Consider the following 13528-nt stretch of genomic DNA (forward strand, 5'->3'; position numbering starts at 1 on the left):
CAGCAAATGAAATCTTGAGGCTGTGATATGTAATATGCTAACGCTAATTTTTTTCATGATAGAAAAAATCCAATCATGCTGTATTTCAAGAATAGCACCATTTTCATAACTATTTAATAAGGCCTCTTTCATTAAAATGGTCTAAACAATGACAATTTACTGTGTCTCATTGGAAGTAATAATTTTTAGATTTTTCCTATTCTGAGCTTCTATTACACTGGTGTTATACTAAGCTTCTGTTGCTCCTAAATTTCTACATTAAGCTGAAATGGAAATTTTCTTTGCATCAAAGTGTTTAGTTTTTTTTAAAGAGCGCAATTTCAGAAGTGAAATATTTCAAGAGAGTTGTATTAGGGAAGATTACATTTCCCACATATATAAACTTTGCTATGAGGAAAATATTTTACTACTGATTCAGTCATTCTGTTTGCAAGCAGAGGTGTTTTTTGTCAGAAAATTCCTCTTCTTGCCATGTTTCTGTGAAAATTTACTCAGATATTTTAAATTTAAATGTTACAATTTTTTGAATTGCTTATGTGTTAGCTACACAGTTAAGGCATTTGCTAGAACTTAAAACTAATAGTAGGCCTGGTTAGTAGATTCGAAACGTTCTTCTCAGTCCACTTTCACCTGCATGTATGTATTAACTGTATGTACAGAGAGAAAAATAATGGTAAAATATGAATATTAACAACATGCAAGTTATCCTTTATTTTCTTAAACTGTACTTCATAGTGATTCTTAGCAGATAATTTGCTTTCTCTTAACAAGAAAGGAATTAACACTGTTTCCAGCGTTAATGGATTGTTGTTCCTGTTTGAAAGACTTGGAAATTATGTACAGGGCTAACTTCATTTAGTCAACCAGCAGAGGTCACCCAGAACTCTTACCATAGAAAGCCGCAATTGAAACTATAGATAACTTAAAAGAAGGTGAAAAATTATAACCATTTTTTTTAAATAAACATTAGCTTCCTCAGGCTACAAGTTTAGGAGTTGATTGAGAAAAGTTTACAAGTCATATGAGGGTTTTTTTCTGACTTGATTTTTTCACATTTTACTTGGTAGAAAACAGCTACCAGCACTTTGATAATTTGGAGAAAACATTGATCTTCTCACTTTAAAAATCAGCGATTGGGCCAATCTGTCAGTCAGAAGCTTCCTGTTCCACTGCCATGGCAGAGACTGATACTCATGGCACAAAACAGGGAGTCCCACTTTTCAAGACATAGGAGACCAGGCAATCCCTAAAGACTGATTCTCCTAACCTGCAGGAAAACTGACAGCAAGTTTGGGAGTAAGTTTCAGCCAGAGGAAGCAAGCCAGAGAGTCAGTGTGGAATGTGTTTAGACTTGCTGTACTATCAACAGAAGTGAAATTGTATCTGGAAAAGGTCAATGTGTGGAAATACACCATTGTGGCTTCTGTTCATCTTCTGATGTGTGGGATCCTTTTCTATTTCCCAGAATAGAAAACTACTGCACTGCAGGCAAAACACAAAGGGAGAGGAAAAAAGTTCAAGATTTTAGTTTTTTCCAACACGGAAAAAGTCTCCTTTATAGTTCAAGAAATCTTATTAACCACAGTAATCAGTGGATGAAATGTACATACAGATAAAAGGTGTAATGCAAAATTAGAGCAGATTATTGAGAAGTCAAGCAATTATATACAATGAATGTAAATAATTTATTTTTTAGATATTAACTGCAACAATAAAGGAAATATATGAAATCTACATACAAGTTGTACCACAAACATTCACATATATTATTGTCAGTTGAAATCTTAAAACCTATTTAGAATGATATCCTGTGCAAAACTCTGTGGGGTTGTCTGTAAATCACTTTGTGTGTTGCTTGTCTCTGCTGTTTCTTTTGTCTCCCTGGCAAGGACAAAGAAGTCCATGCCACCCATGCTTTCCAAGTTTTTCAGAAGCAGGAACCATATGGGAAGTAGGAACCATTATGGGCCATAATACTATCTTGTGTCTTACTAAATTTTTCTAGATTGTGTAACTATAGTTACACCTTTTCTTGAAAAACATATTCAGAAACATTCCTTGATGACCTTAAAAGTAATCAGTTACTTGTGGGTATTTTAAATAATAATATTTATTGTTAAAAGCACGATTTTCGGCAATTTCTTTTAAGGTCATATTTTAATAAAGGAATATTTTGTTCATGAAACTAAAACATAGTTGCTTTCTTTGGGTGTCATTAAATAGAGGTTGATTAAAACATTAAATCTTCAAAAACAAACAAAAGTGTATGCAAATTTTAATCCATATCTATGAAATTGACCATGATTTACTGTAGAGTTATGGAGATCCTTCTAAGGGTCTTCTAGAAAATTATTTGATTACTGAGTGAGGAAAATCTTTGAAAAGTGAACCTTTACAAAGTGTTTTAGCCTCTGTCAATAGAGTGCATACATTTGTATTGACTTAAGAAGTAGATAGATCTTATTTGTGATATAAATTAATGAAACTGTATTTTGGTTAATACTGTCCCTTTCAGTGGATATGGTACCTTTCAGGTACCTTTAGGATATACCTTTCATGCATTACAAAGAAAAACTCTAATTCAAATTTGTCCTGTTAGATTCTGCAGAAAAACAAATACAGGCTGACAATGACATTTCCCATGGGTCTTTTTCCATTTTAATTTGAAATATTGAAAACTAAGTTTATACATTCAGAAGTATTTATTTTCTTCTGGAATTGCTTAGGGACGTCACACATTCAGTTGTGTGTAAGGAAAGTGCTATACACTTGTTTTTCTTGGCAGACTTGGTATTTGTTAAAGAAAATAAAATCTACTAGGCTTTCTTTTCCTTGCACCCTCAGCACTGATTTCAGCAGGAATAGTGTATTTAAACAGCAACAATGGAAAATCCCTAGGTTATCACATTTCTGTTGCTTTAGCACTTTGTCTGTGTCTACTTACACAAGACTGCAGTGAAAAAACACAGCAGTAATGCATTCAGGAGTAAATGTTTGTAATATGTTTAATAACTCTGATTTTTAGTTCTGCCATTAATCTGTAATTCCCTCTAATAAGCAGAGAAAGTGAATCTCTTTATCCCAGGTAAAGATTTCTCAAATGCCCCTGAGTTTTAGTCTATCAATATCTGTCCATTCCCAGCTCTCTCTTTACCCCAGAGTCACTATACCACCTTCCGGTATGAAGCTGCAAAATCATGAATGCTGGCAGACTCCAGCAGTTGAAATTCCCAGTGGAGCATATAAAAGCATTTCACAGAGATTCAGTGGGAAATTAGATCTAAATTATTTTCTTTTTAAAAGCCAAACTGCAGGATAAGAGAATTATTTTATGTAATTATATAAAAGCTTGTAATATCAAATAGATTTATTTTGTGTGTGTGTAACCACCACATGTATATTGAATACTTTTTAATATTAGAGTTAGTTATGCTATGTGGACTCTAGTAAATTCCCCAGATAATTTGTCTACTACTCAAGTATTATTTCTGCTCTACAGAATCATCAGAATTCAGAGGTTTCTGCATGTAAGCACACAGATAAAATCAACTGTAGTTATGCATGAAGTTTATCAACAAACTAAACTTCACAGTACTTGGATGAAAATGTAGTATAGAAACAGGAGAAAGCCAAGAAGTTGTCAGAAGGAGTTACTGAGAAGTTTTGTTTTTCGTCCATAATAATTGGCAAAAAACCTGCGAGTTGCCAGTAAAAATATTGGAAGTGCCTCAGTGTACTGTGTGAAGAATTTTTTTTTCTGTAGCTTAGAGAGTCAAACTTCTCAAATTTTTGTGGAACTCATTTCTTCTTCAAGAGCTTAATTTTGGTTTAATAGTAGTCATAAATCATGACATGAGAAGGATAAGTTACATAACAGTAGCAGATTTTGATCTGTCTTGTCCTTAGCACTCATTGCCACAGAAGTGTTTTGTTTTATAATGTTAAATCAATAGCAGATCTCCGTAACCTGGAAAATGTTCATGTTTGTTACTAACCATCGGTGTTCCTCCAAAGCTGGTAACAATTTTTCTTTCTGCATGCTGTCTTTCTGTTGGGATTTATTATGCAACCAGTGTATTTTTTGGAAAGTGTGTTATAGTCAGTTTTAGGTGAACCAGAAATAAAAAGCTCAATAGCACCCTTCACAGCTTCTCACTGTTGTTTATTCTGTACTGGTTCAGTTTTATACAAATACAAATTTTTAAATACTAGTGGACACCACAATTAATGTTGAATGATGTGATGGGAAATGATACTGGTTTGAACAATGTTTAATGCAATATATACAAGCAAAAATTCATTAGCCAAAATTCCAATCTTTTGAGATAAAAACATACTTTTTAATAGGAGACAGATGACTACCGGTATTTTGACCCCAAGATGCTGCGAGGCAGTGACAGGTGAGTTTTGCTTGTTTCCCTTTACTCCTTGAAAAGACTGCCTTAAGAAATCTATTTTATTTTACTTGCTGACTACAAGTAATTATTTCGATCATTAATTCTGTGTCAAGACAGTTGGTCTTGAAGGAATGTACAGCTGGGGACTTCGATCAATCAGATAAATTTTTATAACACTGCAAAAAAAAAAATCTAAAAAAATAAGTGCTAACATTAGTTACAGGAATGTGCATTAATATCTAGCAATAATAAATGTTAGATTTCTTCATAGTTGTACTGCTTGGTTTCTTAGAAATTTTGTGAGTTTTCACTGTTAAGTTAAATAGTCATTGGATAGTGCACCAAAATTTCCATGTCACTTTTTAAACAGTTACAATTTTGATTTTAATACAACCCTTCTTTAGTAATTCGTTAATGAGTTTGAAAAAAAATATTTAAATTTGACTGCACTTACTTTTGTTTAGGTTGGTGCACATTTTTTGTTAATGTGTATATGAAGGGAGGCTTGGATATAGTTTATTTTGCCAGTAAGAGGAGTTACATCAAAAGTTTATAAATTTTGATTTTTGCTTTGTATCTTTATCTAATAATTGTCTGATAGTCTCACCTAATCTAATATCCTAGCAACAGAAGATACTGAATTTTGATATTCCTTCTAAAAATAACTGTCATTGAAACTGTGGAAAAACAATCAACTCATTTGGTTGCACCACTTTGTTACCGGATCAGTGTGGATAAAGTAGATCCAGGCTTGGTTTTAGTTACTTGCATGAGAATTCTGTCTCTACTTTGTTCTTAAAACATGAAAAGTAAGAGGACATAAATTTCAAATTATATATATGTTTATGGAAAAGTGTTACAGATTATATAATTTCAAAGATAATAAAATTTTGAAATTACTAAAGAGAAAAGTACTAGTATTTTATGTTTCATTTTGATTTCAGCTGTCACTGATTTGTGATGCTTTTATAGCATTTTTGGTAGATTTTGTGCAAAAGTACAAAGATTTATTTTACTCAAGCTGAAGGGTTTTTTCAATTTTTTGCCCTTTCTGTATAGTTCTTACATTGCTTTAAACAATGTAGAAATATTCATTTACAGCAGTTCATAAATATGGCATTCTGTGTAGCTATAATAGTCATTCTAGGGAATACATTTTAATTTCTGGTTTGGGATTTGTACGTAAGCTCAAGTTATGTTCCTTAAATCATATTTGGGCATGATGGCAAAACTCATATAGTGGTTTGACTAATTCTTCCTTCAAATATTTTGTAGAAAATAAAAACATATGTTAGTTTTCTTGGTAAAATAGTGATATAAAATAATATAATTAATGGATTTAATTAAAAAGTTACTGATTTTACTTTCTAATCTCCTCCCATTTTAAGAAATACTGGCATTCCTACTTACTATGTTTTAAATAGAGTAGTGACTGCATTGCTGTAATTCAATCCTAGCAAAACAGTATCTTTCTGTCCTGTGTAAAGCCTACCTCAAGTATAAACAGGCTTTGTCCTCTAAAAGGATGACACAAAATGTGTGTGGATTTGTTGTATCATACTCAAAAGATGAGAGAATTGGGGTAACAGTTCTAATTATGGGAAGTCTGTAGTATTCCTGACAGACAAAGCAACACAGTAGAGACAGCCATTCCATTTTAAACCTATTTTTCTGATACACTGGAATGTGTTTTGATTCAGTTGTTCTTGGTCACTCAGAGAAAATGTCTTGAAATAAGGGAAAAAGGTAATTTGAAGGGGAAAATGCAGTAGTTTTAAGCTATTTTAGAACATAAATTGTATTTGACTTTCTGGGGCTGCAGGCCAGTACAGGGCAGGAGGGCAGTGGTAGTGTGTGAGCAAAGGGCAGGAGAGCAGACTGACCCTTCACAGCTTTTCCTTCACTTTCTTCTTCCCCTGGAGCTTCAAGGTGATGCAGGAAAAGAGGTTTCTCATCCTCTACCTGCCCTTGTATTCAAGTGGAGGAGTCTGTGCCACCCAAGCTTGTAATTTCCCTCTTCCTGCCTTTATCATTCTGATCCTGCATACCTGCTGCCTGTAGCAGTTTTTAGATTTGGAACCATCAGTAAGTGTGTGTGCAGGCACTGCAAACTGACTGGCTTACCTAGCTAAGGTTCCCGGAGGTAGGATTTCTAGGTGCCATGAGTTGTGCTAATGCTGATCACATTTTTAACTCATTGTATTTGCTCCTTGGTAAGAGCACTATAGTTAGAGCTTTTAAACTATGGAAGAATTGTTCTCATAAAGCTTATTATTCAAACAGCAATATTAGAAGTGATGAAGTAAAATTCCTGTTTACTCATGTATTCAGTCCTGTAGAATGAATGATTTTCCATAACAAATGGAAAGGCAGTTATTGTTCTATCTTATATTTTTGTCTAATATTATATAGTAGACCATAAATATGATGGGTACATGATGCTTATTTTGCATATTTCTATTAATGTGTAATGAAATCTGTGCGGTATTTTTTATAGCTCAGTTCCAAGAAATAAAAATCCATTCCAGGAGGTAAGTTACGTAGAAATTATCTTTCAATGTTCATGTGTTAAAAATAAATAAATCCTGAAGTGCAGTCATTTTTGATGATCATGATTAAGAAAATGAGAGGTCTTATTTGCAAAAAAGCACTCAGACTAATTATATCTAGTATTAATTATAATTAGCTGTTATTCTGAAGCTTTTCATCTTCATAGGACTATATAAGTATTAACTAATACTGGAGAAAAATAGTAGAAAATTTTCCGGAAGGCAAATACTAATAATTGGGTGAGCAATTTAAATCCCTCATTTTTAACCAGATTTTTAGAATGCTCTCTAGATTTTGTCCTTTGTCCAGACTTAAACAACAGCATTGATGTAAATGACTGTATTAAGGAGTCTCTACAGTTAAAGGGAAAAAAGCAAAATAATGAATGTTATAATTTTATACAAATGCCTGTAACTTTCAGTATTTTTCTGTGTAAATATTTCCAAATAGGAAAAGTCTTACCTATTATTATGAAGTTTCATAAGCAAAATATTTGCCTTGGCAATATACAAATGTTTCAAATTTCTCATGAAATGTCCTAATTATCCTCAGGAACAAAAGAAATACCATGTGGTATCCTAAATATATATATGGCTACAGATGGTTGTACCAAAAATGTCAGTAATAAGATAAAGTCTGTATAAAATTCATATAGTATGGTCAAACAATTTTGGATAATGGTCAAACAATTTTGGATAATGAATGTTAACAACAATAAGTCTCCTTTCTCTAGACATGAATTCTCCTTTAAACACAGCCCAGAAAATACTGATGGCTTTTACCTGTAATATTAGAAATTATTAACAGTAGTAGGTGGGAAGAGAAAAAGTGATGAAAAAGTGTATTTCTTTATGATAGAAGTATTTTATTTATGGCCCAAATAAACATCCATGGAGATATTTTAACTCTTCCTGTGGTCATTGGAGACATCTCTGGACAAAAAAAGGAGCATGTTGAAACTGTATATGTATCAAGTATGTCATAATAGAAGAGAGTGACATGTTAAAAGCTCTCAGCTTCCTATTCTGCATCCTACCAAAACTTCAGATATCTTCTTTCAGATAGGAAGCAGTGGTTCTGTATCCAGTTCTTATAAGACCGCAGTGTGATTGTGGTCATTTTTGTTGTATGTTTAATTATCTGGTATATCTCTACTGAAATTTTAAGAACTTGAATGCATACTCTAATAATATGTCTGTTGCCTTTTAGGCCATAGTGTTTGTAGTTGGAGGAGGCAACTATATTGAATATCAAAATCTTATTGACTACATAAAGGTACGTGTACTTTTGTCAGTTGTAGTCCTTAACTTACTGATAGAAACCAGACAGAGCATGTTTTCTATAATATTTAGTATTTAGAAGACAAAGCGTATGAATTTAGCCTTAACATCCTTATTCTGTACAGAGTCTGGGAAAAAAGGAATGTAAGAAATCAGTAGAAATTGTGGGTTACTAATTCAGACCAACAAAGACTTACTGTTTCTGGCATTTTGCTCATGTTGCCATTTGGAGTTGAGTAAATAAACTGCATTCTCTTTTATTTTGTGTTCATACACACCAGCATGGTTGAAGACTGTCATCAGATGCAAACTGAATTAACCTGTTTCAGAGTTGTGTTAGTAGTTTTCGTGTGCTGGTGTTAAATAAAGCATCTGTAGCATATCACAACCTCGAAAGTAAGGAACTGCTGAGAATCTCTAGTTTTCATAAATCTTGCAAAAGAGATGCCCCAGTGCTTTTTTGTATGCAGTTTTGCAATATGGAGTCAGTTTAAACTCAGACCTGCAGATAACAGCATTTTATTGTACAACAATCTTACTTGAGCATAAAGTATTGTTTCAGGAACCAACATAATGCAAATACTGTGCTATCTGTTAAAGCAAACACCAGATGGGCACTAAGCATTTATCACTTACCCACAGTTAGGAGTTTTCCCTACTGAGTTAATAGAAACTCATTCTTGTTAAACTGCATCATTTAATTCTGTGTAGAAATCATCCAAGGTGTCATATTCGCAAGTAAGAAAATACATAATCAACTAAGTAATGCTGGTGTAATGCTGGAGATTTAATTTCTCTGGTTCCAACTGGCCAGACTTAACAGAACACGTGTATACCAAAAATCAGTGAATGGAGAAAAATAACTAAGTCATTACAGTTCCTGGGAGGCAGGAGTGGTATTCAAGCACTTTTCAGGAATTAAAAAAAAAATGCCAAAGAAACCTTAATAAAATTCTGAAGAAGGTAATAAATTATTTAACAGCAGAAGCACACCATTTTTTTCTTCCTGATCTTAACCTTGTTCATGGTACAGTTCTCCTGCCCTCTGGTAGACTAAATTGAGGCTTTTCACATATAAGAGTAGATATGGAGCATTAGTCATTGAAAAACAGTTATTTTACAAAGCACGTGAGAGTTTGATGTCCAGGTAAATTCTGGAGAATGCAAAGTCAGAACATGTGTGCTGAGTTCCTCCCTCTGACAGGCACCCATTTTGAAACAGAGCTGGTCTGGATAGAGGAAAGGATAGGAAGAGAAATGTAAATTAAAGAAATCATTTAGATTTGGCTTAGCACTCATCACTATCCCCAATAACTGATTCAGTGAGGCATCTGCCTGTGGCAGAATGTATTAGCAAATGTTTAGCTTGCTCCTTAGTCTACCCAAAGCCTCTTTAGCTACTATATCAATCCAAAAGATGCCCAAGAGAATGACTATTTATTACTTCCTATTAAAAAAAATCTTCTGAATCCCCTAGAGGTTAGTTCACTTCCCTGATTGTAGTTGCACGCTGACAGAGCTGAGGTTTGCTGTGTATGTGTATATACAGGGCACTGAAACACTCAGCACTTCGTACAAAGTGTCAGAAGCTGAAGTTTCAGAGGAATAAGAGGGCAAACAGGAGGTCATTTTTCAGAAGGAACTGAAAACTATGGAAATGGTAATGTTAGACCTTATGGAGAGTCAGAAGTTGAAAATACTTTCTTCTTCTGGAACCTGTGAACAGAGGATTTTCATTACAGTTGTCACAGCTGAAGTGTGCTGTATGTTTCTTCACTCAGACTGTGTACTTGAGCAGTGGGAGATGACCTCCCAAGAGGGAAGAATTCCTCACCTTTATTCCACATAGCCCTTTGCTCTTGAAAAATCAAGCAAGGTTAATGAAAACCTTTATTCTCCCTCCCACCACCTGGAAACCCATGTGCCTCTCCCAGGTGACACTTAAAATCTTATCCAACAAAATTTGCTTTTCCATGTGGTAGACTTTATATTGTTTCCACAGATGTAGCTTATTAATTATTCTCAAATTCAGTCAGTCTTCCTCCAGAATAAAAAAGAGAAAAATCAACAGCTCTGTTCTTGCAAGCAGATACCACAGAGTTTTTATTCATGGCTTTATTTTTCTAAGCACTATCAGTTTTGCCAGTTTGCTCCTGAAAGCACAGAGAAAGTATTTTAAAACTTTCTGAAACAGGAAGCAATGTTCATTCAGCTTTCACATTCCGGATTTTTTTGTAGAAGAATTAAGAGAAACCTTCAAATCTAATTATTTGTAGTTCTGTGCTGGAATAGACTATCTCACAATGTCAAAAAGCAAATATTTATACTGTCATTGAGGTAGATTGTGCCTTAAAGTAAATGTATTGTACAAGTTCAATTCAACATGCTGAAAATCTGTCATCAAAATTGCAAACCATAGAGAGCCTCCAGGAGGAGGCTAGCATACTGGTGTGTACAAAGTAATTTAGTAGATCCTGTAATTTCCCTTTGTAGATGCTTTAAAAAGTACTGTTTGTTAATCCTCTACTACGCTGTTAAACAATTGATTTCCTATGGACTTTTCTTTTTTAGGGTAAACAAGGCAAACATGTCCTGTATGGCTGCAGTGAACTTTTTAATGCCACACAGTTTATAAAACAGGTAGATAACTTTGATAACCTCTATAATATTTATTACTTCTTTATATGTAAGTTGATTTATGTAACTACATCTCCATGGATTTTTACCGAAAAAACCTCAAATTAATCTGTGAAAGATTAATGCATGTTAATGATTTTTATTTGCTTGAAGTGCGGTTTTGAAGTCATTATTTTTAATTAGCTGTTGAAGGCCTGTTATCAGTGTGAGTTCACACAGGTAATGCAGGTAGACAAGCTCATAATAATTGTCTTAATCCTACTGAAAAAAATTGAGTCACTTCTTGGAACTTCCACAAACACCATCTCTTTCCAGGATTTTCTTGCAACTTTTTCAAGTTACAAGATGTTTAAACCTTTGTCCTGGTTTATAAATATCTACAGATATATGGATATAAAAGTACTGGCCTGGTGGGAGCTTGGTGTCCATACCTATACTAAATTCTATCTTTTAGTGCTGTTAAAAACATCATTACTTCTCTATGCCTCATTCCAATACAAATACAAAAAAAAAAAGTTATTCATGGTGGTCAGCAAATATCAGCCCTTCAGTAGCTGTCACCACCCATGATTTTATGTGCTACTAAGATGAGAGTAAGTTGTTATTCAAAACTACATTTTAGAGAACTAAATTAATTCGTGTTGCACTTCGAGGAGACACATGGTACTTGCTGGCTTTTATCTCCTCATTCAGCTTTTTTTTTTTTTTTTTCTTTCTTGACTGTGCACATTGTACCTTTACTTCATGAGATGCATTCATGAAAATTTGAAGCTCGGGCCTTCTCCTCTGAGGTTATGAATGAAATATTCCATCACCAGAAGATGTTTGGTTCTCAGAGACAAACAAAGCATATGAGACAGAAATATTTGCTGTATGAACTGGATATTTGTTTGACTGAAAGAATAAGATTAGCAGTCTAATGACTTTTTTCTCTTCACGTTTAGCTGTCCCAACTTGGCCAGAAATAAAACTGAAACACCATTACCTGGATGGAAACGTGACAACAGAGAATTGTTACAACATTCAGATATCTTCATATCTTTGTCATTATATTAAAACTTAAACCCATTTCATTAATATGATAACTTTTTAAAAAAATTGTAATTAATACAGTGTATATCAGCATTTCAGAAATAAAACTTAAAACCTACTGTGTTTTGGGTGAAGGTCAGTTTCACTATTATTGCATTTTTATTGCAGTACTAGCTATGGTATATGACAGGACTGGCTGAAAAGTATGGCATTTTCAAGTTCTTATATGTAAGTTTCTGATACAGTAAGCAGGGCAATAAGCTCTAAGAAAAGGTCAAGTTTGTCTTTAGGAGTCATGTTCTTCTTGAAAGCCAGAATATCTTTATTTAACAAAATTCAAAAGAGCAGAACTGCCTTTCAGGACCACAGACAAAGAGCCTTAGTGTAAGAGAACTACTTCTAGTTCTTACCCTTTTATTTTACTGAAGTCATTTGATTGGTGCAGTCTTTGCATTATGGTCAAAAGATGTACTGGAAGATACTTTCAGTACAAGTTTCTGGTACAGTAATTTAGCTTTTCTTTTAAGGTTAAGAGAAAATTGCTTGCCAACATAGTCAGTTTCAAACTGTAAAACTGAAATCTTTAATAGTTTTCTTCTGCACTTTTTATTGTAGCTGCTTTGACTGTTATGTTTGGGAAGAACTCAAGTCATACTCACAAAACAGCTCTTAACTTGTACCAGCACATATTTAAAATACAGTTTTTAACAATTCCATTAGGTAGGGGCAGTTTAGTAGTTCAAAGAATCTGGTAATGATAATTCTGGGGAATTATCATTGCTTACCAAAGAACATAACAAATTCTTTTTATAGGTGGAGGTCTCTGATTTTAGAAACCTCCTCTCTGGAAACAGCTACTGGTGAAGCAATAATATGAATTCAAAACAAGGCCTAACACACTCAGAAAGTGAAAATATTTCATGTGGGTTTATTAGCAAACTGTGAGAATTACTGGCTTTCTGTAAATTTTTCAGTAGTGCTTTTTGCACTGTTTTTCAGTTTTGAATGTTAGTTTTGCACTAAACACAATGCCCTTTCCCCAACTTGATTGTTTTTCCGACATCTGTAGAAGAAATGCCATTGATCTATTCCTTAAAAGTATCACAAGAATAATACGCTTAATCTAGACCATGTTATCAAAAAGTAATAATGTTATTTAATATCTAAGTGTTGTAATCTACTCCACAATACTGCTATAAATTTCTAATTTTGCCGAGTCAATAAATATATTTACTATGGTGTTCATTGTAGTTGTTGCATGTGAACACTGTCCCAGATTTCACTGAGCAAGGACTCACTGTCAAATGAAGTTTGTTATTCTAATTCCATATACATATATATATATATATATATATATATATGTGCTATATTTGTTAGCAAAAACAAGGTCAAAGTGTGTCAAGAAAAGAAAATTACATTTAAAGTGTTTATTGCTTCTTGTGGGAGTTCATTCCAGGCGCTTGAAATAATCCCTCCTCAACTGTGCTTCCTGTGCAGAGAGTTTTAACCTTGCGGCTGACAACCAGCTCACAAAAAATCTGCTACTAGGTTTTTCTCCAGATCTTGGCACTGCTCACTTGAACGAGAAGCACTCCTAAATCCCAGCTTACAGAATTTGCTTTTGCAGTAAAC

At 33.7% G+C, this 13528-nt stretch overlaps 1 protein-coding gene across 1 annotated transcript in view; it reads left to right on the plus strand.

Moving 5' to 3' along the window:
* SCFD1 (sec1 family domain containing 1) overlaps nucleotides 1-13134 on the plus strand; it is a 45521-nt gene extending 32387 nt beyond the window's left edge. Inside the window, exons 20-24 of the mRNA XM_041484118.1 lie at nucleotides 4348-4400; nucleotides 6895-6928; nucleotides 8157-8222; nucleotides 10799-10867; nucleotides 11809-13134. Coding sequence (XP_041340052.1) covers nucleotides 4348-4400; nucleotides 6895-6928; nucleotides 8157-8222; nucleotides 10799-10867; nucleotides 11809-11832 — 246 coding nt within the window. The 3' untranslated portion in view covers nucleotides 11833-13134. The remainder of the gene's footprint in view (nucleotides 1-4347; nucleotides 4401-6894; nucleotides 6929-8156; nucleotides 8223-10798; nucleotides 10868-11808) is intronic.
* Nucleotides 13135-13528: the final 394 nt, after the last annotated feature.

This window comes from Pyrgilauda ruficollis, unplaced genomic scaffold, assembly GCF_017590135.1.
Source record: "Pyrgilauda ruficollis isolate IOZ18807 unplaced genomic scaffold, ASM1759013v1 scaffold63, whole genome shotgun sequence".
NCBI lineage: Eukaryota > Metazoa > Chordata > Aves > Passeriformes > Passeridae > Pyrgilauda > Pyrgilauda ruficollis.